This window comes from Gavialis gangeticus, unplaced genomic scaffold, assembly GCF_001723915.1.
Source record: "Gavialis gangeticus isolate Ggan-Ray unplaced genomic scaffold, GavGan_comp1, whole genome shotgun sequence".
Classification (NCBI taxonomy): Eukaryota; Metazoa; Chordata; order Crocodylia; family Gavialidae; genus Gavialis; species Gavialis gangeticus.
In genome coordinates this window covers 109787464-109815022 of record NW_017729024.1, presented here as the reverse complement: position 1 = coordinate 109815022, position 27559 = coordinate 109787464, and the positions used below count along the sequence as shown (strand labels likewise).

The 27559-nt window shown below is 40.5% G+C and overlaps 1 protein-coding gene across 6 annotated transcripts in view; it reads left to right on the top strand.

Annotated features, from left to right (window-relative positions):
• The window catches only part of CCDC171 (coiled-coil domain containing 171), a 406988-nt gene extending 384949 nt beyond the window's left edge, over positions 1 to 22039 (top strand). For all 6 annotated transcript variants that reach the window (XM_019517555.1, XM_019517553.1, XM_019517556.1 and 3 more), the window contains one exon: positions 20936 to 22039. In XM_019517555.1, the coding sequence (XP_019373100.1) occupies positions 20936 to 21145 (210 nt within the window). In that variant the 3' untranslated portion in view covers positions 21146 to 22039. The remainder of the gene's footprint in view (positions 1 to 20935) is intronic.
• The last annotated feature ends 5520 nt before the right edge of the window (positions 22040 to 27559 follow it).

The following is a 27559-nucleotide window of genomic DNA, read 5'->3' as shown; positions in this document are numbered from 1 at the left end:
AGAAGGAGGTGTGGTTTGTGGTTGTTATCCTCATCAGACATGTTTGCAATTTATTAATGACTAAATAAGGGTTCCTTAATATCTTCCCCACAGTTTTATTCACCAGCCTCAGCATGACAACATACAACTGCTTTCTGCTTTCAATATGCCTTCTCTTCTTTCTGCCTTCACTCTTTTCTGCTTAAAGCTATATAGTTTCCAACACATCAAAATAAAAGGATCTTCTCTATATAACAATGCTGTCCACACTACAGTAGGAATAAAAGCACTGTACAGCCTGTTATTCTGAGAACTAGATATTATAAACCAGGACACCTAACCCTCTGTATATAACGTTTTTACAAAAGAACAGAACCAAGGATATAATTTTACTGGTTTTGTAGAAGAAAAGGAATATTTTATACAAAGGGAGCCAAATTCACTTCTTTCTAGACTCTGGGACTTTTACACAGGCCAGGAGGTGCTTCCTCCCCTCTTTTGAAGAAGTTGTTTCAAGATGGAGGGCTGGAAGCTTCTATTATTTTCTGTTAAACTGTAGGTTAAACATAAAGGGAAAGTGTTTGTTCTGGGACTGTGAATCAGCTGAGAAATTTTTGGAGAGAATTAAAGCATAGCTGTGCCTGAATGACTCTGTCAGAGATTTTGGTGGCACTTGAGTCCAGGGAATCCAAACTGTCATTTTGCCTGATGTTTCTTTGACATACTTTGAATAAGATCATATAAAATACAGTGCTGTGAATGCTGATTTTTTTGTTCTTACATCTGTTTGGTTTTCTGTTTCTGGCTAGAGATACTAATGTATACTAATGTAATAGCATTTGTAAGGATGAAGTTCAGCATTGATCATCCTTTATTTGCTTTGGTATATGCATAAGCGGATCTAAGGTTTTATAAAATGGGGTGCAGGAGCAGTGACCTGAGCTGCAGAGGTAACTGCATCACCCCTACTTCTCCCCCATGCACCAGGGCAGACCATGCTGTAGGAGAAGGGGCAGAGACCTTTTTGTAATTCCCTTAAGTGGGGAAAAATATTTCAGGCTTCCCTCCCTGCCCCTCCATGCCCAGTAGCATGGGCCTTTTCTTCCCCTTCACTCCTGCTTTCCTCCCCCTGCCCCACCTGCTGCTACCACTGTCCTCAGCTGACATGGAGGGGTGGGGATTCAGAGCTGTTCCTGGCCCACTCCAGCCAGGCTGCATGTGAAGTCAGACTTGGCTGGAGCCAACAGCAGCAGTAGGTGGGTTTGCTTCCCCCATATGCCGGTTTCCAGGCTGGCAGGGAAGACCAGGGGCACCTGGCAAGAAGGGACCTGCCTGCTGCTGCTGTCCCTAGCTGAGCCCAGCTCTGCATGGAGCCTGCCTGGAGTGGGAGGCTGTTTCCTGGGGCAACTGGAGGCAGCAAAAGCAGTGAGGAAGGTGGGATAGGGTAAGTGAAAGCAGGTGCTGCTGAGAATGGAGGGGATGAACGAGGGGATTTTTACTTCTTTCAGTGACTTTAAAAAAAGCCCCCTGCTGCTGCTCCTGTGGCAGGGTTAACTGAAAAGGGGGGTACATCTGTGCTGCTGTGCCCCTTTGGATCTGCTTCTGGGTATATGCACCAAGATGTGTGACTTGTTGCCTCTCTCCAGTGGTAAAAGTATATCAGAACAGGAGTAGGAAAGATTTTGGTGGTTGTCATAATGTATCTTGATGTTACTTAGTGATGCCAATTTAAGTCTTACTGTAGTAACTGTGGGGCAGGAAGAACAGTAAAATAGAGCCTAGGAAAGAAATGATTGAAAGGAGTTGTCCCTAAAATAGTGTCTGACAGGCAAGCAAATGTCTGTGTGGAATAATGCCATCACTTATACTGGACTAGAATTGAGAATCTGCACTGATATCATTTAGATTATTTCAAAATAGATATTTATGGTTGTGTTAATCTTATGGTTATGGTAAAGTTATCCAGTGTCTTAATTTCATTGGGACAGTCCTAGCTTGAAAAAAAGCTGGCCCAAATTTCCCAGCATTTTGAAAAATCCTAATTTTTGTTTGGAAATATTCATACATTTCACCATTGAGAAGCCTAGTACAATGCTGTAGTGAGCTGCAACAGATGCACAGTATATAGTCTTCCTGGGGCATGTACAGTGGCTTCCTTATTTCTGGTTCAGAAGGTAGCATGTGCAGAGCAGATGTCATGGTTTACTTCTGCCTGGCACCCTATTCAGTGGTATAGGTATCTCCGTTGAGCCTCATAGTTTTGGTAGCCTTAATCTATTATTTAAGTGTGCCTCCCCTTGGATGAAAGGGGAGATGGCAAAGTGATTTTCTTTGCTAATCTCCCTTCTTTGAAGGTGGAGAGGACAAGTGTATTATCTTCCTTTAGAGAAAATTGGACAATGTGACATGCCATTGCCTGCCCCTTGCTTTACCTCTCCCATCAGGTGCTGCTTGTTGTTGCTCTACCTACTGGTAGAAACGTTGAAAACTGTAGCTTGACTTCTGCTCTTTTTATTGCTCCTTCGTCAGATTTCCCTGGTTCATGAATTCTTACCTTACTGGTCAAGGAGGATCGGATTCATTGATTGCAAACATGCAACAGTATTTACAAGCTTTGGTTTATCCCCTTGGTTCATTCCCAGTCAAGGAGTAAGAGAGATGGGACAGCAGCACTTCCTCAAGTAAAGCAGAGATGATGAGTGGGAGAGCAAAGGAGGGATAGTTGCATTCTACTTTTGCTTTACCTCTTATTTTAACGCCTGGTGAAACTAGTAGTGCTTTTTCACACATTTTAAAGATATGTGTATATCCCCACAGTTCTAAGAGAAAAAGCAACTTCTGTCTTCTCTATTGAATACTTGTAGAATGCACCGTTCTGTTATATTTGCTATGGAGTAACGTGAAAAAATAGCTTTGTTTATGTGCTTCAAATGCCAGCTTCTTTGTATTTTGTAATCTAAAAAACAGTAAAGACATTATTAAAAAAATGTTTAAGTATGTTGTAAGTTGTGACTTACCCACTAAAAGATAAAAGAAGTTGGGGCATAAGAGTTAACACTGTTTTTCACACACAGTTGTGTTTCTTTTAGCATTGACATAAGGTAAGGATAGGCAATTATTTTGGCCGGAAGGTCACTTAACAAGTTTTGGTGAGCTATTGAAAGCTGCACACACAAAATTAATGGTGAAGATATCATTTTAACAAATTACAGATAAAAAAAAAAGAAATACTATAAAATATTTTAATTTTATTTCAAAAAATATTTTTTGTCCTGATTTATGTTTTGTATAGTGTGTATAGAGGTGATTGTATAATAGCTCAAAATAGAGTCTCTCTCCCAGAGGAACCAAAACCAGCCAGCAGGACACTCGGGCAAGGGAGGGGGCAGAGCTCTGCCACTCCCCAGCCACCACCTAAACCACAAGGGAGCTCCTGCCTCAGCCTGTACCCTGACATGCTCCTAAAGAGCTGCCTGCACCCCAAACTCACCTGTCCCTCACCCCTTCCTGTCCACAGTTGCCCCTACAAAGCCTGTGGAAGCCCAGCAGTCCCCTCCAGCCTACACCAGCTCCCCACCAGGACCATGCTCCCCACCAGGATCCAGGCTGACCTAGACAGGCTGGGGAAGTGGGCAGAGAGCAACAGGATGCAATTTAATAAGGACAAGTGCAAGGTGTTGCATCTAGGGAGGAAGAACTGCCATTATACCTACAGGCTGGGGGGCGACCTTCTCAGCTGCACTGAGGCAGAAAAAGATGTTGGAGTCACTGACTCCAGCATGAACATGAGTCGCCAGTGTGATGAAGCAGTTGGCAGAGCCAAGCGCACCTTGTCATGCATCCATAGATGCTTCACAAACAGGTCCAGGGAAGTGATTCTCCCCCTCTATGTGGCACTGGTCAGGCCGCAGCTGGAGAACTGTGTCCAGTTCTGGACACCGCAGTTCAAGTGGGATGCGGACAACCTGGAGAGGGTCCAAAGAAGAGCCACTCACCTGATTAGAGGACTGCAGGGGAGGCCCTACGAGGAAAGGCTAAGGGACCTTAACCTCTTCAGCCTCTCGAAGAGAAGGCTGACAGGGGACCTTGTGGCAGCATACAAATTCATAAGGGGAGAGCAACATGAAGTAGGCAACAATCTGTTCACCAGGGCACCGCCTGGAATGACAAGGAACAATGGCCATAAGCTATTGGAGAGAAGGTTTAGGCTGGACATTAGGAGAAAGTTCTTCACAGTCAGGGTTGCCAGAATTTGGAAGGGGCTCCCAAGGGAGGTGGTGCTCACCCCATCCTTGGGGGTTTTCAGGAGGAGACTGGACAGGCACCTGGTTGGGATCACATGACCCCAGGGTTGGTGACTCTTTTCTTGCCTGTCGGGAGCAGGGGGTCAGACTAGATGGCCCACTGAGGTCCCTTCCGACTCTATGAATCTATGCAGGTGCAGCCCAGGGTTCCCCCCTTCCCCCAGAAGGAACCCAGCCCCAAGACACTGGGAGCAGCCTCACCTAGGCAGACAGGATGGGAGCTACACTGACTGCAGCTGGGAGGCAGCAGGTGGCTGGGCCAGCTCGCAGTGTTGCATGAGGCAAGGTGGAAGGTGGGGCCAGAGCTGGCCACCAAGAAAGCTCCATCACCTCTGGGCATAATTGCAGAGTGCCCACTGCCTAGCCCTAGTGCCTAGGGCAGCTCCCACCATCTCTAAGCTGCAGGCAGGCAGGGTGCCACCAGCCCAGTCCAAGTGGGGGTGCTAGGTCCTAGCATGGCCCTCCCAGGGCCTCCCATGTAGAGCCAGGCAGGCAAGTTGGTTAGCAAAACTGCTTCTACCCAGAGGCCACTGCTGGAGCCCCAGTGTGGCTCACCCAGTGCCTGCCATGTGGTGCCAGGTGGGCAGGCAAGGCTGCTCCCAGCCGGCATCCCATGCTAAATCAGAAGAGGCTGGAGCCAGAGCCACCACTTGTGTGACCTGCCCACAGGCTGGATAGAATCAGTTGGCAGGCCGAATATGGCCTATGCGCCATATTTTGAACCCCCCCCTTCCCCCATATAAGGGCATGTAGTCAGCAGGTACTGTCTTAATGTTTAAAGTCACACAACTTTAATATTAAACAAACATATGTTTATGTATTTACTTTTTAGGTATCTTCTTAAGTTAAATATAAGATGTTCTTAGTTCTCTATGAAACCCATGTTATTTAGTGAAAGGACAGCTATTCCAATCAATCAGGTAAAGACTTATTTACTCCACAGGTCATGAAGACCCCCTGGAGCAATTCAAATCTATTGAGCTAAGTAGGTATTAAAACAGATTTTTTTTAAAATATGGATTATGTACCCAATAGACCAGATAGCATTATTCTGTCTGATAAAAGAATGCTTACACAGTAATTATCTTAATTTCTAAAATATTTTTCTATTTACTACCATTTAGTAGTGAAATCTATTTTCTCACCAGTTTTTTGGTTTTTCCCCTCCTTCTCTTATAATACAAACATTTGTTTGGCTTTAGGTCTCTTCAAGAGGGCTGGTTTGATTAAACTATTTTTGTTGGTTTGTTTTTTTGAATAAACACTAATTTTAGGGCAAAAAGGTGGGTTCCTCCTAGTGTGCAGTAATTCTTAAACACATTTTTAATACAAATGTTTAGCATGGCTAACTATTGAAAGAATGCTTTGGGTCTATATAATAGTTTTAGGACTTGGTTAATATCCAAATTATACCTGGTATGATTGCAGTGATTTTCAGGACTCTGTTTTTATCCTTTTCAAAAACCACTATTGATCTACTTTCTGTATGTTCCTGGTTATATCACTTTTAACTTTAAAACCATGGGTTGTTTTTGAGGTCCTAATCTTTGAGCTGAAGTGTGTCCTGTTAGAAGGATACAGTTGACAGTATAAAACTTCTTACTTCCAAACGTGCTTTTTCACCCACACCACATATATTTGAAAGGCCTGCTGTGGTAGATATTCAAAGTAAGGTCACTTTTGTGGAGCAACCTCTAGAAGCCAAAGCCAGCACCATAGAAGAGTCTTAGACTGCTCACCAATTCTTTGGCTGTTGATGTGGTGGTAAACCCTGTTTGCCTACCAGAATGCCCAACAGACATGGTTAATAAACCAGAGATCGCCAGTAGGCTCCCACAACCATATCCGTTTTCAGGTTTCCTCATGTTGCGGTCTTGGAAACAAAGTGCACAACGCATTTTCTATCTTACTTACTCTTATAGCTGAACTAAGACCTTGCAAGGTTTTCTTGTGCCAGATACCTTTTGATGCCTTATTAATTGGAACAATTGAAAAATTTGTCAGTGTAACTATTACCAGTAAGAAGTGGTTTAGATTCAGTTACTAAGTCCTGTGAGCCAGAGGGAGTTCAGCTTTGTATTTGTATACAAAATATGAAAACCAATATTTAAACATAAAAGGGGTGGGGGGAGCTTCAGAGTTCTACTGGTTCATTTACTACCACTATCAGTTCAAACTTTCCAAACCATTGCAAAATTTTCATTTACAAAATGTAAATGAAAGATATTTGCATTAAAGAAGAGTTCTGAATACTGTTGAATAAAATTAATACCGTTTTGGAATATTTAAAGGACACCAAATTGTTAAATGTTTGTGTAAAAAGCTAACAAATATGTTAGCTTCCATGGCAAACAAAACAAAGGTTATACTTAGGACTTGTTATACTGAAGAAACCACTATTTTATGTACAATATCAAAGTTTGCAGGGCCCCTCAAAATACTCTCAATAGTCTCTTTACACGTTCCACATGAAATTTCTTCTGATAGAATTTTGCATGTCGATCTACACTTTGTAATGTTATATGTTTTAAAAAAACCACACAGCTTTCAGAACATGCATTAGGCTTATATACTGAAAGACAAAATTCCATTAATAATTTTTTAAATTGTTGATTCACATAAGATGTGATTGGTATGCAGAAAATATTAGTTCCAATTGCATGGTGGCATTCAGATTGCTTGTTTAACTTCACATAAAGTGATGTTCCAGTACCTGAAATAACAGCGGTTCTTAAAGGTTGATTGTGCTCTTGAATCTAATAAGTATACAAGATTCTGTTGAAATAATTATTAGGCTCTTAGTTAATCATAGTCTGAAGTACAACTGTGTATAAAAATTGGGCCAAAATCAATAGAGACAGTAACCCTAGCTCACCCACACTCAAGTTGTTTATAACTGATAAGCTTGATTCCTTGCCCAGTTAGTATAATTTGGGTCTTACGTTTACACAAGACCTACATGTTAGACATCAGCTGAAACTAAGCCTAAAACATATGATGTTTTTTAAGCTGTTCAGATATCAAGTCATATTTTCTGAGCCATGTTTCGGAAGGGCTAGTTCTTTCCCCTGACTAATTCCTGATTTAAGGAACTCACAAGTTGCAGCTGATTCTAATCTTCTAGCACCAGACATCAGGAATAACTGCATTAAAATCAATGCCATTGCACTAGTGTAGAACCAGTGCAAGCAAGATCAGAATCAGGCTCGAGCTGTTTAATTCAAGCTGCTTTTACATTTGACAGCATTCTCAAGTATAATATAGGCTGTTAAAAATGCAGTTGCTTTCTTCCTCTAAAATAACTCTGTAGTCTTGAATGAAATCTTTTACCATTAGGCAGCTTCAACAGTCATTCTTCAGGTTATGTTATGAACTTTACTTTTATAAAGCTACTCTCCCAGCTATTTGTTGGACATAAATTCTGTCAGATATAATAAATAAGAATGTATTTACAATTTTCCCCTAAGTGACCTAAGTAAAGCAGTGCTAGAGATGGGTGAATCTCAAAAGGCAGAGTTTGGATAAGCAGCAAAATGTTTAAATGGTTATTGGAAAAATACCCAGAAATTTTTGGAATCCTGCAAGGCTCAGCTCCCTCCCTTGTTCAGGATGTCATCAGTGCAACAGCAGCAGCCCTGTCCCTAAGGCATGGAGACAGGTTGCCTGCAGCAATGGTTTACTTGGAGTAGTAAAGTTACAATGTTCTTGTTTTTTGCTATCCCCAAAGGTGTCTTTAACAAGGCTGTGTTGTTTTAAGCTGAAAACAAGCTTAAATTAGCTCAAATGAGCTAGAAGCCAATTCTCTTCTTGTATCCATGTGCATGTGCACATGCTTTGGATGGTGGACAAGATTGGGTCTGTTCTCTAAGGATGTGCAAATAGATTCATTGATCAAGACAATAAAGAGTTTGTGGCCTCAAGTCTCTTGGTTTCTGACAGCTCAACCCCTGCACACAGTCCATTGTATGTTAAAAGCAACAGGTTCTGTCAATTCTGTTATATCCCTTCCCATTTCTGAATGAGTTATTCTCGAAAGTGGCACTTTGCTCTGCCTTCTTCCTGACTTCCAACTAAAACAGCTGACTGTTTCTCTCTCCCCATTTTAGTGTTTGGAATAACATTAACATGTATTTTCACAGCCAGGGAAGACCTGTCTTTATTAATGCAAAGGTAAAATGTTTTTAAAAAGGTCTCCATGTGTATCCTTCAGTGAAGGCCTTTGTGCCTCCCCAGCATCTGAGTTAACCTCTAAATAATACCATATTTTCTTACATATGGCACACACCTAAATAAAATATTTACCTTGTTTTTGAAAGGTAGAATGAAGAAGAAAAAATCTTCCCTTGAGACTCTCTTTTGGGGAGAAGGGAATGTATCCACAGCCAGTAGCTAGGGACCCCATTGTGAAGCATTATTTTTACTGTTCCCCAGCAGGGACAGAAACTGCTATTACTTATTTTCTCATTAATAATGTGCACCTTAATTTTCCAGCAGCTGAATTTTGGAAAAAAGGTGTTTGTTGTGTGCGAGAAAATATGATATTAGATCCCCGCTTGGAAATTTAGGGAAATACTCATTACATGTCTTTCTTAAAAAGCAGCTGTTATGACCAACAGTTATCCCTGCCCAGACATAAGGGTATTCCAAGCCCTTATGGCTTACTTCTCCATACCATCTTTCATAAAAAAATAATTTGGCTCTGTTTATTCGCTGTACATTCCTTTTGAAAATGATATTCATTTTCCACATCTGTTTGTGTTTCCTGTTTGGATTTTTTTCTTCATCCTCTTGGGTACTGCAGTATTGTCTAACCTAGATGTTTAGTGCTCATTGCTTCTCTCTAAAGTGCAAAGCCTCTGTGAAAAAGCGAGGAATCAATTTCCATTCAGAGTATATGCATATGGACAATGTAACATATCCAACTTTCTCTAGCAACGAATGTGCTTAGTTGCTGGATAGCTCAAGACTCATTCTTTTGACACTTGCCTTTCTAGAGTCCTGATAGTTGAAGTATGTAGGGCACCTACCTAGAGCTCACTGCAAAACTTCTCATACCTCTATTATCCAGTTTCTGAGACTAATTCAAAGGCAGCCTTTGGGAGTCTGTTTAACTTCCATCCCTCTGTTTGCAGTGCACTACAATTAATGAATGTGCAAAAGTGAAGGTTTTGAATAGGCAATTTAACAAAAGAATGCTAAATTATATATCAAAAACTGGAGTTTTCAGAATAAATTGCTTACAGAGAGCCATACTCACAATCTTTTTCCCTGGTCACGAAATTTGAACTGACAGACTTAGGTCTCCTACAGACATTCAGTTTCTCCTGGGAGAGTCTCTGTTTTCTCAGGAGAAACCACAAGTGTACAGATGTTCAGGCTTTTTCTCACAGATTAAAATGGTATCTCCAAGAGAAAAATAACCTGAGAACAACTAGGGTTAAATTAATCCCAAGAGACTTTCTCCTAGAAGAGTGAATGTGTGCATGTCTCCTAGAAAAGTGAATGTGTACAAGTGCTGTGGCTCTGCCTTTCTGTAGGGCTTGAACACGCTTATTTACGTGCTGCTTTTTTCAGTCTTTCTTAAGGGTGAAGTACATGTTGTGGCTTCTCTCAAAAGAGAGCATAGTCCTTCAGCATCCCTCCCCTCCCCTCCCACAGGGAGACAGTGTGTCAACTGTTGGATTCTGCTGCTCTGGCAAGAATCAGAACACCTCCCTTTCACCATTCCCTCATTGTGCTTCAGGGACATACAGGCTGGCCGTGAGCAGTCTAGGTCAGCCAGTCAGAGCTGCCCTGTGCATTGCTGCCATCTTTTGCCAGCAGACTGAGGAAGCCTGCAGAGCATGCTGACTTGTGTCCTTCCTACCTTGGGGAAGTTTCTGTACCAGGAGAACAAACTTGGGACAAGTTTCCCAGGTTATTTGAATATTTGTACGCAGCCTTAGTCTCAACATCTTTTAACTCATATTTAACTCATATTTGATTGCTTACTGTCCCATCTAACTAAAGTGTTTTCAGTAGGTGCAGAGTCTACAATACATGACACATAATTTCAGAAGTGTGTCTCTGTGGAGGCAGTTCTAACCTCACTCTTAACAGTCCTGGGTATATCCCAACACTTACTGACTACAAACTGGAGTTGCAAATGCTCAGGACTTTTCTATGTGAGCTCATATAATTAGTGAGAAACAAACAAGAAGCAGCAAGTAATCAGGATTTTTTTTTTCTGAATTCATCTGTTTGCAAAATAGGAACAAATAGGCCCTGCCTATATTGTGAGACCTGACAGCAGGGGGTGAACAGACTCTTAACCTGCTGCAACCAAAAATATGTGCAATTAATTTGTTTTCTTAGATAGGTTTATGAATACTAAACATTTTACTTAATACTGTATATTTGGCAGAAACATGTAGCAAAGTTAATCTTCAGAATAGCTAAAGATTTTTTTAATGTGTGGAAGCTGAATCATAAAGCCACTTTAATTGTTCCTAGACCTTTTTTCTCTACATCATAAAATGTTACAGTTAAAAATAATGACTCTTCCCCTTCCCCGCCTCTGTATCCATACTGCTGATACAATAGATCTTTATTAATTATAAAGTGATAGAAGCATTTTACTGAACCACTGTAATTTTTTAAAGCAAAATGCTTCTGATTATTGGATCCAGGATTCTTAAAAATGCTTAAAAATTAGACTTTTGTGAAAAAGAGCTAAATGCACCACTGCCATAGCTCAGCTTTCCTTGTCCAGTTTAGTAAATGGGATGACTAAATCGTAGTCGCACTGGCTCTGAGCAAACAGGAAAGAAGGAAGGTAGTTAAGCATCTTGCTGTGTGTGAGCAGTTAGAGGGCAGGCAGACACCATGCACCTTGACCACCTATTATGAAGCTTTTTGCTGCAATGTCAAGTGAAAGCGAGTTAATTGGGTGAAGCTGTAGAGCATGTTAGGGGCATGGTAAAGGGTTGCTGTCTGACAGTTGAATGTCAGCAAGAGCTAGTCAAGTGTGGCTGAGAGACAGAGACCTGTCACAAAGTTCATGTGGACTATAGCACAGTTAGGAAGCTGAAGTGTAGTTCAGTCTCACTTTCTCCCTCATTGCATTCGAGCACCTTAAGATTTCACACTGTATGTGTCAACCCTTGTTCTCTAAGCTGTTTTTTCCTAACCCTTCTGCATTCAAATGTTTGGACAAAAGATGCTAATGCTCTGCAAAGTGAATGTAAATATACTTTTCCTTCCTTTTCTGCTGGAGTACCAAAATACTGTACATCCAACTCAAACTTTGAAGGGTTAGACTGGTTGAGAGTTCATCTGATAACTGAATACATTTCTTGAGAGAGTATGAGGTTTGACAATTAAAATAGTTGAATACACAATGCTTTCTCACCAGCAGGATTAAAAAAACTGGATTTATGCACGTGGGCTACTGCATGGGCCATTCGAGACTGAGCGTATTCCTGAGGTACATGTATTTTGCCTGTGGTCACAATCTTCCTCTCCCCTTTCCCTTTTTATTGGCTTGAAGTAAAATGCTGTGAAGGCAGCTGTCAAAAGCATGGATTGCAGAAAGATAACCAGCGAAGAGCTGTGGGAAAAAATCATTTATTAGGGGAGGGCTTTCCTGAAAGTGTGGGGAGCATCAATTACACGTAATAACAGACTTAGACACTGAAGAAATGCTCATAGAAATGGCAAAATAGTATAATAAGAATACAGTGTGCCCCTCAGATTGTGGGTTTCAATATGCAGCTCAAAATAAATCAATAATGATTCTGGTTAGCTAGTCAGATAAAAATAAAAAGTGCATTTACTCTTGAAGAGGTGGAGGGACAGAGATAAATAGAATGGTTGAAAAGTCTTTTTCAGTGATGAGAATATATTCCGTCCGTTAAAATATAAGAAATGTGTTGAAATCAAAGTACACTGGCCATGGAAATAACTTTGCAATATTTGCTTGAGGTATAGGTATAATTTCAGAGCAGTCTAAGGAATTTTGACTAAAAGCTGGGAACTACTAACACCACACATGTATAGTGTCTTGACTTAGAGAGAACTTTGCAAGGCAGCATGCATTGTAGATTTTAGTGAAAGTATTTAGAAATTATTAAAACTAGCAGTGCAGAAACCCAGGTCCCTCTCCCTGTCTATGCAGGATACAGCTCTCAAATAAAGAGCAAATCAAGTACTAATCTGGTAACAATGACCCATTCCTTCAGGCTCTTCATGTGTGCAGAGGTCTTGTTGGCATAGATATTTCTCAGGCTCTAAATATACTTAGGAAAAACATTCTATTCAAGAGCTTTTTTTAGAAATTTGAATGATATATATTGTATATTATAAGATTAACTTTTAAAATTTTTAAACAGAGCCTTTGGTTGGAGAGTCCACTGAGCATATAAAAAGCTAAAGAGAGTATGCTGGGTGTAGAATAAAATTATCATTTCCAGATTATTATTGAATCATTTGCTTACATAAAAACTTCTTTAAGTATAAAAGGAAATTCTTCAGCAATGAATAAACTACTTAGGAACTGTTGGCTGGTGGTTCCCAAAGTAGAAAGTATGATGTGTACTTTTTTGGATATAAGTTATAGTAAGTTGGCAGCCTCCTGACTTGTTGTTTGACGACAATTTTTTTGTGGGATTCAGGCAAAATTTATATTGAAATTGTCTATGTTACTACTTTATATTTGTTACAAAATTGCCATTTGACTCCCACTGCATTAGCATACAGAATAGCAAAACTATTGACATGGGAAAAACTCTGATTTTTGGTAAGTGTACTTTCTTACTCTGGAAAAAGTTTGCTAACTGTCTTTATATCGCAGTGGCACCCAGTAGCAGCACTTTCCATTTTAAACACCAGATTTGAGACTTTTCATCATTCTGATTCATTTCATCCAGAATGAAAATAGTTCCTGTGAGCTACTTTTAACAGTAAAAAGAATCGGAGCCTGTTTGAAGGCTATGGTGATTTCCATTATATAGCTGATGGGCAATGCTTGAAAGTGGTTTAGTGAGTTTTTAAAAGATATAGTCCTTTCTAGTAGCTAAATTGTGCCCTGCCACTGACATTGACATGTAACTCGACACTGTCCATATGTAACATGTTGTTTCTTAAAAAGTTTACACCATTGCTAGCACCGGTGGTAACAACAGCATGGATGCTAGTAAGAACTAGCCTTCTGCATTTTAACCATTGTGCCACCAAATTTTGCTTAGAGTAAAGCTTGACAAAACTGGTTAAAATGGCAATGCAAGCTACCTTAAGTATTCCTAAGTATTGTTAGTTTCAGTGAAACTACAGGCAGTGGAGCTGTGCATCCATACCATAAATGGGAAATCTGAAGAAAAAATGTCTGATTGTGCTGTAGGCTGCAACTATACAGGGAGTGCATCCAACAGAGCTTGCCCAGGTGGTACAGGTGAAGGTGCAGATGCAGTTTGCCCTCCCCATCTGGCCTGCAGCTGCCCCTGTGGTGCTGTGTGTGGGGTCAGGTCCCTCCCGAGGCAGCCAATCTCCCTCCTACAGCTGCTGGCCCTGGCCCCAGCCAGTGTGCATAGCTTCCCAGTGGGGCTGCTCCCTCTGTTGCAGCTGCCATGCTCCAGTGGCTCCTCCTCCTCCTGCTGCCCCTGCTGCACTGCTTCAGATTGGAGAAAGCTGCAGCAAGGTGAGTCCTGCCCCAGCATATGGGGCTTCAGCTCCCAGCTGCCTTCCATGCATTCGGTCACCCACAGATGGCTACTCATCATACCAGGCAGGTGGGGTGGGTGCAAAGTGACCAGGAGCTGGAGCCTGGCTGCAGCTTCCCCCCAGCTTGCAGTGGTGCAGCAGGGGCAGGAGGAGGAGTCACTGGAGGTGCAGGGGATGGAGGGTGGAAACCAAGCAGCAGCCAGGGCGTGGTCTGCCCCAGGCAGGAGCAGGCAGGGCTCAGCCCCATGCAGAGCACCACAGGGGTAGCTGTGGGCCAGATCCAGCCAGTTCGCAGGCCAAATCCAGCCCAGCGCTGTGCTAAATAGCATTATTTTATCCTCATAGGCTACCTAATCAGGGTTCTTCCTCAGGTCATATTACATGCCTGTGTAGGGTTGGGGGGTCTATGCCTGCCGTTGCCAGGTAGGGATCACCTGCATACAAAATATGTTAATTTTGCCCTGTGATGCAGATGTCCTGCAGGGAAGTATACTGCTCTTCCTTCTCTTTTTGTAGGCATTTGGGAAACCCACTGCATATGTTTTTGGAGAAGCTGGAATCTGGGGAAAAGCTTTTGCACCATGTTGCTTCCCTACCTGTCTGTTTTCTGGCTGGTACCTTTTCATATCAAGCATCCCATAATTCAGATCTATTCCAAATAGATCATATGACTTCAGCAACTCTTTTCAATCTACTTTGTAATATAATATTTACTATATTCATTACTGCTCTGTCGTTCATCCAATACAGACTGCTCATTGGACACTAAGCAATTTTTATATTGTTTATGTATACTTCTAACTCTGATATGACTCTTTCCCTCCTTGCATCTTTTCCTTAACTCTTATATCTTTCCTTTCTTCATTCATTGGTCTCAATTTCTGTTGTTTGGATATTAAAGGTAAAAACTTTAAAGACTGCCTAATAGGATGGCTGAATCATATGGTTGATAGGATTATATGCTTGAAATGCATAGGCATTGGCTTTTCCCTACTCAGCCAGACTCATTCCTGTGATTGCAGGGAACAGGATGGGCTGAGTGGGGGGCCCCAAGTTCCCCTCTTATGGAGAAGTACCCCACATTTTTATGGAGGCACAAATGAGATATCAGGCAACATCTGTTTTCACCATTAGGCAGCTTTTTCCATTGTCCTACTCTTCTTACAATTGTGAAGTTTTTCCTGAAATTTAATTTATGGCCTTGGTACACCTTACACTGAGAGGTGCACCAATGTTGATCGGTGTTAGCACTAGCTGAAGTTTGGAGCAGTTTCATGTTTGGGCCAGCAGGGGCTTGGAGAATTGAAAGGTAACATTCCCCCCCACTTCCTATTCTGGGCTTCCTCCCTGCTTCATGGGGCTTTTCCTGTTTTCTCCCACTTGCAGGTACCCCTTTTCTTCCCCCTCTCCCATTTACTTGTGGCTGCCCACCTTGTCTGTCCTGGGGGAGCAGGCAGAGGCGGATTAACCTGCCAATCCAGCATGTCAGGCTGCTGCTCTTCTCTGGGCTGAGCCCAACCCAGAGAGCAGAAGCAGTGGCTGGGCATGCAAGTTAACCTTTCCCTGCCTGCTCCCCAGGACAGAGAGGCAGGCAACCACAAGTAAGGAGGAGAGTGGGCAGGTATTGAGCAGAGATCGGCAGCGTGCCCAATCTTGGCCAATGGAGGTGGGGCAATGGGTGGGGTGTTTACACTAAGGCGTAGCCTAGAGTAGCTGCACCTTAGTGTAACATGAGCTGGGTAACACGGATCAGAGATAATTCTGCCCTGGAGTGGCATAACTTTGAGCTGTATAACATATGCTTAAAATTGTTTTCAGGTGTTAATGTGTGGACAGTCCAGGTGTTAAGAGCTCCAGGAGCCACCCAAATTATTCTGTAACATGGCCCTTAGATATGGTTTGCTGAAAACCTATTCCTTTAGTGTCCTGCCTTTTGCAGCAAGGGGAGCAATTATTTTCCCTCTTCTTGAGGTACCCTTTCAAATATTAAGAAAATTCTATCTTGTCCCCCTTAACCTTCTTTTCTCTAGACTAAACACACCTGATTCTCTGACTGGGACTTACCATACATCTGGGTTTTCCTGGACATGTCATCTTTGATCTCTGTCCAGGTGGGTTTTTTAAATATGATCAATCAAATGTCTGGGATTTTGGTCAGCTCAGCTTTGAAGTTTTTCCTGGGTTGCACTAGCAAGGAGCTGCTTGGGGCTGAGGGGAGCAGGAGGAGGGCAATTGGAGGCAAGGTGCACACACATGTGGCCGGCATGCAGCCAGGCAGGGTAGTGAGAGCAGCCCCAGCAGCTGGATACAGATAAGTCTGTGGGGGGCAGGGCTTGGGGACTGTTGCAGGGGGAGAATGTGTTTGTGTGTATGTATGTGGCAGGGATGTGTGGAGGGGATGGGTGTGTGATGGGGGGCAGGTGCCTGCTGGTGCAGGGGGAAGCTGTCCAAGTGCTGGGGCTCCAGCAGGGCAGGGGAGGTGTGGGGAGACGTGCCTGCCCCTTCAGTGGGGGAAAGGGTGGGCCCTTCAAGGCTGGGCCGGAAGCACTGGGGCCAGTTCCCCTGCTTGCAGGGGCAGGACAGCCAGGAGACCCTGCAGGGCTGGAGGGAGCAGGGGGCTGTGGGTCAAGAGTGAGGGGCACCAGTAGGGCTGTGTGGGGGAGCTGTGTCTTGGGAGTGAGGGGCACTGGGGGAGGGGGCGGGCAGGGGACTATGGGTCAGGAGTGCAGGGCACTGGCAGCGCCAGGGGGCTGCAGGTCCAGAATGATCGCCACCAACAGGGACGGAGGCAGGGTACTGCGGGTTAGGAGTGAGGGGCGCTGGCAGGGCCAGCGATCTGCAGATTGGGAGTGAGGGGCAGCAGCAGGCCTGTGGGGGGGCTATGGCTTGGGAGTGAGTGGCAACAAAATAGGCAGGGGCAGAGCACTGGCATATCGCTGTCCCCCACAATCATATACCCCCTCCCCTCCATACAACAGGTGTCTTGTCTTTTGGAATTGGAAATATGGTAACCCTATCTCTGACCCTTTCCACATGTGGCTTGCTTTCCATCACCTATATAATTTCTAATGCTTACTTTTGGATCTTTGCCAGTTTCTATACCACTCTTAAAATGAAGTGCCTACAACTGGGCTAAGCAGTGCAAAGCAGGTGGTACTATCACTTCTAATGATCTTGCATGCAACAGCAGCCCAAAATTCCTTGTCTTTCTTGTGGCAGCAAAAAAATATAACAATATATTGTTGTATTGTGTACTTGGATTGATATTTTATAACTACCCCATGCTGGTTGAAATATTGAAAATATATTAAAATAAAATTTAAAACATTGGACCTTATTTAAAGAGATGCTGAATTAGTCACAGTTCACTTCTAACAGCATCAAAACTGGGTGCTGAATACCTATGAAAATCATATTGCTTACTTGTCCTTAAATAATGAAGGATCTTGATAAACATTAATATTTTAATGTTTCTTTAATTTATTGCATAGTATGGTTACAAAAGTAAAGAAAACTAGTGATTAATTTGTTGCTATGATTTTTAACATAGTTTTAAACAGTGAACATTAATATAGAAAGTCATACACATACCAACGTTGGAGGGAAATAAGATATGCCAAGAAAAGAGGGAAACGAGAAAGTGCCAAGTAAGGTGAATGCAGTGCATAATGAGGGGATTTTCGTACAGTAAAATTATCTTTGTATAGATTTGATGGTTGAGACCATCCTGACTGATTTAGGATTTTATTTGAGTTATAGATCTTACTGTTACTATTGAAAGTAAACAGCGTACTTTATTGTGACAGTATGTATTATCTATCTGGATAGCTACGAAACCTCACAAAATCTGTTAATCGCAGGTGTAAAACTGTTGTGTGTGTTATTCTACAAGTATTTCAGTTTTAAAACAAGGAGGAGTCCTTCTGATCACAATGTGATGCTATCCCATATACAGACATCCTCATACAGTATGATACAAAATAATTTTACATGTGACAGTATTATAATCTTCCAACACTGTCATATAGAGCAACCTGAGTTTAACATGAATTATTTTAAACAGAAAAATAGCACATTTTTCATGGAGACCTTCAAAATAAGATGTCAACTTGATTGTAGGGCAGTTGTATGAGAAAAACAAGATGGCATCAGTGTTATAAAAGCCTTTTGCTTGTATATTACCACACAAACTGGCTTTGATTTAAGTACAGATCAGAACACAATTATTGTGTAAAATGGACTGTTTCATATTTTACTGTTTAGAAAAACACATTTTAACAATTAGGCTATCAAACTTTGAAAAACAGCCCAAGAACATGCCCAATTATTATGTTTCACAAGCCTTTTGAATGCATATTTCTGTTGGATGCAATGCACCCTAAATATATATTTACCTGATGGAGTGTAACCATTTAGATGGAACCATTTACAGCTTATTGGGTAAATAAAAGTGCTACGCTAAAGATTTACCTAACCAAAGCCCTTATTTCAGATAAATAATTCCCTTTTTAAAAATCATCTAAATACATATTTACATGATAGACTATCATCACAGCTTCTGCACAGCCATTTCAGTTTGTCATCTTAATAATACACATTTTAAAAGGTGTCTAAATACGTATAGACTGCAATGGTGTTGAAAAAGGTCTTCTGGGGAAATAATAACTAGCTTTAAAATTCCTGCATATATGCTTCTTTTCAGCCAGTGGTGTGTTATAATGGTTCTGAGTTATTCCAGTTTAATTTTTCTACAGTGCTATAGAATATTATTTTTATTGGTTGTAAATGTATATAATGGTATAGGATCAAAACAGTTCACATGAATAGCAGCTAAGATTTTTGTACATCAATCAAACTGCTACAAAATCTGATTTCCATCCCATTCTGTGAATCTTATTCTTCTCTAGCTTTGTATGAAGTGCAGCATAGGACCTGGATAACTAAAACAGAGCTTTTTTCCCCCAGCATTAAAGCTTTTACTGTAACATAGTCTATTGACTTGCTGCCAATCATTAAGTTTCATACATTTTTGTGCTATTCTCAAAGGAAACCTGATTTCTCATCTCCTTACTTGGGATTTTGAGGTTAGTTTCTTCAAAAAAATCACTAAGTCTAAAAAAAAACCATAAAAAAAGTGTGAGAATGTGATTGTAGGATGTGATTTCTAATCAATATGATAGTTCTATTAACTGAGACATGGAAAACAGTGAAAACTGATATGTTAACCAAGCTCCTCCTCAGTATTTGATACCCACAGTAAGACCGACTTAGATTTATTTTTTTAGTACCTTAATTTCCCCAAGCAAAGAAAACAGTTTGTTGAGAATTAAACAGTTTATTTGTATTCTTAATATTACCATAAACTGTCTTAAATATCACATTCCTTCGAACATATCACCAGGGTTTCTGTTTTCAGATTTCAGATTGTCAGTGAATTTTATTTTTTATTTTGATTTATAAGGTAGGCTAAATACAATAAATTCAGAATATAAACTACTTGGTGCAATAGAATGAAGTCTTTATGGAGATCTTAACTTCAGCATGTTAGTTACCAGTTCAGTAAAGTTTTAGTATGGGCACAGTAGGACTGGAATGGTGGAGATGCTCCTAGTTCTGCTGGTTAACTCACCTTCATAAGCACGGTTTAGCAAAATGTACTGCTTCACTTTAAATCTCTCTTGGCGGTAGCCATTTGAACCTGCTGCCATTTTAGTTCTTCTTGAAGAACTAGTATAAACCTGGCTGTTTTCAGTCAACTACAAGACAGCTTGTGGAGTGTCAGGAAATCAAAAGAGTCAACATCAAAGAAAATTGCTGAACTAGGTGTTAGAGGCAACAATTGATTTTTCTCTAGCAGTTGTAACAGAGAAACATTTCTCTCTGTCTCTGTCTGTCTCTGTCTCTGTCTCTCTCTCCCCACCCTCCTTTTTCTGTATGTATGTAATATAATATATACACATATGCACCCATATAAATTCGTCATCTGTATATATCAACATATGCACTCCCTCAGATTACAGTAAAATATGTAGAATACATAATACATGCAAACTGAAGCATACAATAATTGAATTCCAAAACAACCTTTTCTGTTTTCCCTCTTGTCATTTGCATATTAAAACTTTGCATGACACTTATATTATTTATGTAAAATATACTGAAATAATCCATTGTGCTTTTTACAGATTGTAAAAACATTGTATTTCTTATTGTTGGATGAAAGTTGCTTTTTCCTTGAAAATTCTTGGTTAGCATTTTGAAAAATACCAGAGTTGCAATGGTTAAAATTACACTATCTCAAAGATCTATACATTTTCAAGAGAGACTGCACAATTTTATGGTGCTCAGATGTCCTTGATGCTGAATATTAACTGGTGCTAAGTGGTACTTACCATTGTAACTACTTGACTTAAAGCCAAGATTTGTTGAAACATGAATCACATTTAAAAATAAAGTATATTCTGAAGGTGTACTGTGATCAGCTCATGATCCAAAAAATATTAAAATAATAATAATGGTTTAGTTCTTTTCAGTAGTACATATTATTAGCAAAAAAACCCCTTTTTCTTCCCAATAACAGTGATAGGAAGAGCTTGGAATAAGGTTTTGCTCAAGAAAAAAGGCCTCATATCAGATTTAAGGTAAGAATTTCAGCAATTATCAGAGGTAAATGCAAGCTGTAAATGTGCACTACTTTTTGGACGGTGGAAGCTAAAGTTTCCAAGAGCTCAGTACTAATGCAAAGTATTCTCAGTAGGATTCTTTTCTCCTGTTTTACAAGGGTTAAAATATCTGTCAATCTTTGCTGAATTATTTGAGCAAAAAAATCTTGCAGATACCTCCATATTTGTAAATATGTGAAGGATACAATGAAGTATTCCAATTACTGATTAATGCAAAATAAATGTATCTTTTTCTTTGTTTTTGTTTCTGTTGTTTTTTTAAATTTACTCCAGAGTTCACAAGACAGTTCAAACATCACCATGGCTTCCAGATCAGTGCTTCAGCCCGATCAGAGCTGTATTCCAGATTTCTTGCCATTGCAAGCTGAGCCAGATACATCGTACAGCTTTACACACAATAGATCCCCTTCTCAATCTTCATCCTTTTCCTCTTCCCTGAATGTCTTGGCTAACCCCAAAAGGACTGTACAGAATGGATTTTAAGATTCTTTATACTGTATTTCTAAAAGAACAGGTTGTATCCACATTAAATGATTCAATTAAAATATTTTATTGGGATATTTTACCTTTGAATTGTATTTTATACTACGTATTCTTTGGCATTCATTTTACATTTGTGTGAAATCAGTGCATTTGTTCATATGTCCATGTTTCCCAGCTTCTCACTCTTTACATAGCAAAACAGTTATTTTTTAAAGTTTTATTTATTACGGTTGTTCATTTTTATGTAATGTATTTTTAAATGTTAAAGAATGACACATTTTGGGTAATTTTCCTCAGACTTAAAAAAAATCAATAAGCCATTTTAGTCTCTATCTATCAAAGTTGTTTCATACTTGTCTATTTTAAAGCAGGACTGCAATACTTTAATAGGATTGAGAGAGCTATTTGAAATGTATGCCAATGATTCCTGTCATTTCATGGCAGCCCTGCCATGGTTCACTGAGCCCCCTCTTCTCTCTTGTCAGCTCAGCTGAAGACAAGCATTTAGTTGCAAACTTTAAGCAGGTTGTGCAAAACAGAAATGATGTGACTGCTTCTCCTCCTGCACAATAATGTCACTCCTGGTCAATGTGAGAAGGTCAGGTTGCTCCTTGTAAAGCTACATGATACCACTTGCCCATTTGAACAAGTTAAGTTAACTGCTGAATCTGGTCCCTGCAGGCATTGAAAACTCATCCTTTTATCAAGTCTGCATTTGATAAGAAAGTAGAGCAATCGTGCAGGGAGGATTTCTGATGATATGTTTATGTACTTTATAAGGACAGTTCCCAAACCAATGTTGCAGGTAATATATTTAGTTTAAGCAGAAAGACTTTAAAGTAATGGCTGTTTTGACCTTCAAAATAGACTCCTTTTTTGTTGTTGTTGGTAGGACCCAAGAGTGACGCCCATCTTTGATGCTGACAGAATTTAAAGCAAGGCCATTGCCCTGCATTTTCTGCCTTGTAGCACACAAAAGTAAAATTGTATGTCAGGCCGAGATGTCGGGGAGCTGACAAGATGCCCCAGTGACATTTCAGCTGGAAAGAGCAAGTGTCTTGCAACCAAGTGGTCAAATATCAAATAATAGGTCAAGCAGGAAGGAGCTGAGTTCTAACCACAAAGAGGTTTCTGGTAACTTACTTGACAAGCTTTTGGGCGCTTTGTGGCTTGACAAAGTGATGTTCTGTTGGGTATCGCAAGACAGACTGTTCTTTATCGCCTTCAGAAGATCAGACATTGACATTGATTAAACTCTTTAACCCTTAAAGGTTAAATCCTAGCAGTTTCATCATTGTGAATGAAGAACAAAAGAAAATTTGTAATATACCATTTGTATTTGTATTAATCACTGAACTCCCTAGTGCTATTAACTTTTGATGTGCTATGTAGTTTTTGACAAAGAGATTGAATGTAAAATCTATATAATAGATTGTTTCTCATTATGGGCCAGTGATACTTTAGAAAAATAACATTAAGCTTTATGGAATTTGTTATTTTTTGTGCTTTGTTAAGAACAGAATTTGATTCTAAAAGTCTTGACTACTCAATTTTTTTCTATTCTTTTACTTGGAAGAGGGTATTTGTATACATAATGCACAGAACAGTATAAGTAAAATTAGGGAATTTGTAGTATTCTCTGCTACCAAGGCATCTACTAGAAATCCCCAGCGTATGTTTATGAACTTTGATACCCTGTAGAACGTTTTCAAGTATTTTTTATTTCCAAACCCCTTATTTATAGCCAGCCATTGGGTGTGTAATGTATGTATGTGTACATCTAGAGCTACTCAAAAGTAAATAATACATGAGCCATAACTCTCAAACATAATAGCTATCTGATCTAATGGATAAAAGTAATCTTTGCTTTATGAACATGTGCTTAGTCTAGATCACTTAAGCCAGAATTTTTGATTCGCTTAAAAAAAATCTCACCACCCCTCTTTCCTAACAGTGACTGTCGCTGGTAAAATGATTGAAAATCCCAGACGCTTTTTCACACATGTAACATCAAAGTTCTTTTATATATTCATGTAGAATTTAAAATATTCTTAGCATTTTATATATCTTTTGTGTCTCTGTGTTTTATAAATATATGTTTAATTTAAAAAAAAATCCTGCCATTGATTTACTCCTTATACTTGGGGATACACAATGCTTACCTTTTGGCATAAAATAGTTGTGCTGCATAGGATCCTGGTTAGTAACCATTGCAAAACCCTCCTAACCAGCATCACAACCTTAATGCATGGTGTGTTACTGGGTATTTCTGGTATAAGATCAGTGTTTAAAAAGATTACAAAACCAAATAAATTATATATATTTTTAAAAAGAGTGCAGACAACAAACATGAAGTTGAACCATTTTCCTCTGATATCCAGCAAAATCTTATTTAACCCAGGCCTTGATCCCCTTCAGTGCCTAACTGCTCCATTACTTAGGTTTGTATTGGCTTGGTAGGAACACAACTATTGCACTTACACAAAAGTCTTAGGAATGATCTGTAGAGTTGTCATTTTTCAATGACAACTAGCTTAGATACTTGTTTGGTTTTAATTACCAGTGTAGAGGAAGCCATAAAGCTACCATTCTGTAAGCCATCAGCTTTAAAGAGACTTCCAAATATATGATTTTCAGATAAGGGGTCCTTTTGGGGAAGGAAAGCTTTTGTTTCACGTTGTAATGATGTTAGGGTAATAATCTGACTCATAAACAGTCAAATGCTGCTGCATTGTTCTGCAGGTTTATGACAAGCTCTTACGGTCAAGAAATGATATACTGTAAGTGCAGGACACCATGTTTGGGCAGATCTCAGACTTCAGAGAGCTGTAAAAAGAATACTTCCTCCACAGCATAACCCTCTTCTCACTGTTTCTTGAGACACCAGGAGTTTGGAGGGTGTAGGAGGGAGAAGCAAACAGGCAGTAGCCTAGGTCATGCCCACTAATTTTCAGACCAGGACATGGATCAAAAATAACCCTGGCAGCACTGATATATTAGTATCTTTGGACCATGAACAAGGGGCATTCCTTTATCCATCTAAATGCCCAGAAGCCACAATGGTTGTTACATTCAGGAAACAACCTGAAATTGTTTAATTGCTGCTTTAACAGTCCAGAGTGCTGCTTGATAATAGTTTCTCTGACACCACAGTTTTCATCTATGAGTACATCTACACAGCCAACACAATTATTACACTTCGAGAACTTATATGGAGCTACTACAAGAAATAGTATGCCAACCCTATGTAGATAATATTAAACTCTCTGGTGTTCACATCCTAAGCATATACCACCACCACTCATTTATCCAGGCATCTGAGTGAGAAGGATCTGGCTTGAAAATGAAAGTCATAGTGGTAGGCCAAGGAAAAACTACTCATCCTTACTTTTTCATATTTCTTCTAGCTAAGGGTACTTGTCTACAAATAAGTTCTCTCTTTCTTGCTACACTCTTATATGCTGGCTGAGAACAACAACAAAAAAGCCTATCTGTGACTAGTTAAGACCTTGCTCTGTCCTTTCCAGGGTAACCTGGCTTAAATTACTGGAGACCCATAAATCTTGGATTGAAAAAAAATCGCCTTTGTGCTGTGTAACAGCTCTTTGAATGGCATTGACTACCAAAAACATGCACCTGTACCATAGCAGGGATTCCTCTGGCTCACTTTTAAAAACTAGGTCAAATTACAGATCCTGATCTTTCCTTTCAAGGCCTTCAGTGGTCTGGATCCTGAGTATCAAAAAGATTTCTTTGCCCTTGGGAACCTCAGATGTACAGTGGTTATGCTCCAGGGGAATAATACAACTGTCTTCCTACAAAGAAGATATTGTGTGTGCTGGAGATACGGCTTTCTTAGCAGGTATTTAGAAATTTTGAAACTCAGCCATCTAGTCTCATATACCAAGTTCGCTTTTTCTTTTTTCCACTTCAACAACAACTTAACATGGTGTGGTGATGGAGTATGCTGTAAGAACCTGATTAGAAACATCTTCTCCACTTTAAGCCCTCAGACGTTTTGCAAATGAGTCAAGTGACTACTTCTGGCAGACAGCAAAAACTTGCTAGCAGTAGCATAGATGGCCCACTTAGGGAAGCAATTGGAAAAAAAAACACTTGACATGACTCCCCTTAAAGAGTTTTGCCATCCATGATTTTGTCTAACAGCGTGCCAGAGAAAAGTACCTTTTACCCCAAATCCTACATTTTCTTGTTTCTTGGACTTTTAGGTTGCTTTTTGCACTTTTGCCAGTTCAGCACAAGTTTTACTGTTAGTCAAGATACAATAACGGGAGTCCACCCCAGTGCTAGACAAGACCTTGGATCTCCTTATCAAGTCAAACCTTTAAATGTTGAACTGCAGGTCATGCTCTTGTCTCAAGTGCTCTTAGAGGTCTAAGCATTCGGAAAGCCATGTGTCAATGAAATGCATTATCATATATAACCCCTTCATGAATAGGTCAGGGGTGTGCACTTGATTGCTTACATCTGTAGCTGATCATCCTGCTGTCCTATAGCTAAGAGTGTATCAGGTTTTCCATTTAAGCCTTTATGTTCATGCTATAATTTAAATAACTTTTTCAGAGATGGCTTTTGAAATATGTTGCATTCAGGTTGTTTTGTCACTTACTCGTCTGCTCTATAGACCTCACAGTTTCTTATCTGCTCTCACTGTTTGCATCATTTCTTTCTACTGACAGCATTTTTCTCCCATTGCTGATACTAGTTGATAATTCATATTAAGAGTTCATTCAACATTGTCTTTCCATTTTCTCTTTGCTTGGCCACAAGATAAACTGAATTTTTGTTGAAATTGGGTTGCTCTGCCATTGGCTGAAGTCTACCCATATGGATCTGATTATATATCAATGCCAGAGGGAATACAGTGTAAGGAATCTTCTATTTCATAAACTTTTGTCTACTGTAGTCAGATTTCAAGGTTGGTTTGTTTAGTTGTGACATTTTTCTTTAAGGTTTACTGTAGTTTCATCTAGTAATCAGTTCTTTCACATAGTATCACAGTGGATTGCAAACCGTCTGTAAATTTACAGGCAGCCAGTGAAAAATCAGGCTAGAAGCGACCTGTCTATAAAACCTTTTTTTTTTTTAAAGCAAAACAAAAAAGAGCCACCAGTAAAAAAAATCAAACTCCAGCTGCTTTACAAAACTCACTCTTGGAAAGAAGCTGGAAGCTAGAGCTTCACTGAAGTACACAGAGAATACAGCAGCACCACCTGGTATCTGAGCAGGAGTGTATCAGCCTTCAGAAAGACTTCTCTTAAGGCTTTGTAGACCACCCTCCCACCGAACTATGGGCTGCTGCTGTTTCCCATCTTGTAATATTGCTGGATTTAAGGTAGGATTCTTTGGGAGTAAGGCTTGGGAGGTGGGCTGTTGAAGGCAGCATCATGAAGCATGCAGCCAGGGGTATCATGGTATGGGAGTAAGCAGGAAACACCTGGGGTGGGAGCAGCATGGTGTATAACCATTGCCGCAGTCAAGTAGGTTTGCCAACCCAAGAATTTTTTTACTGCAAACTTTTTACTGGCAGCCAAACTTTTTTACTTTTTTAGTATGCTTGGAGTTAAACCCCCAAATTTGGACCCAGCTCTTCTAACTGGGGCTTGGCAACAAAGCAAGATCTGGCAGAAAAGTTACGTTTACATTATGTAAAGTATATATCAGTAAAAACATGCACCTGTAAAAATATTGGTTGTCAGTAAAAAGTTTGTAGTAAAAACATTATCAGTAAAAATACATTTTTGGGGGTCAACAACCCTGGTATCACATGTTCAAATAGTTCAACACATGCTAAATGCTAGGGGTGTGTGAAGCAGGCCTGATTTGATTTGGGTTCGGATTCAGCCCAAATCAGGGACAATGATTCAATTTGTTGATTCAGATCACTGTCTGTGATTTGAGTTGGCCGAATCATAGAATCATAGAAGTAGGGTCAGAAGGGACCTTGTAGATCTTCAAGTCCGAACCCCCGCCTGGGTGGGAGAAAAACTGGACTCAAATGAGTCCAGCCGGGTAGGCATCAAACCTCTTCTTAAAGACCCGCAGGGTAGGAGCCAGCACCACTTCCCTTGGAAGTTGGTTCCAGCTCCTAGCCGCCCTAACTGTGAAGTAGTTCTTGTGGATGTCTAATCTAAACCTACTCTCCAATAATTTGTGTCCATTATTCCTTGTTATGCCAGGGGGCGCTAGGGGAAACAAGGTCTCTCCCAAACCCTTCTGGTCCCCCCTCGTGAGTTTATAGAGGGTCACCAGGTCCTGCCTCAGCCTTCTCTTGTGAAGGCTGAACAGGTTCAGGTCCCACAGTCTCTCATTGTAGGGTCTGCCCTGTTGTCCCCGGATCATGCGGGTGGCCCTCCTCTGGACCCTCTCAGTGTTGTCCACATCCCTCCTGAA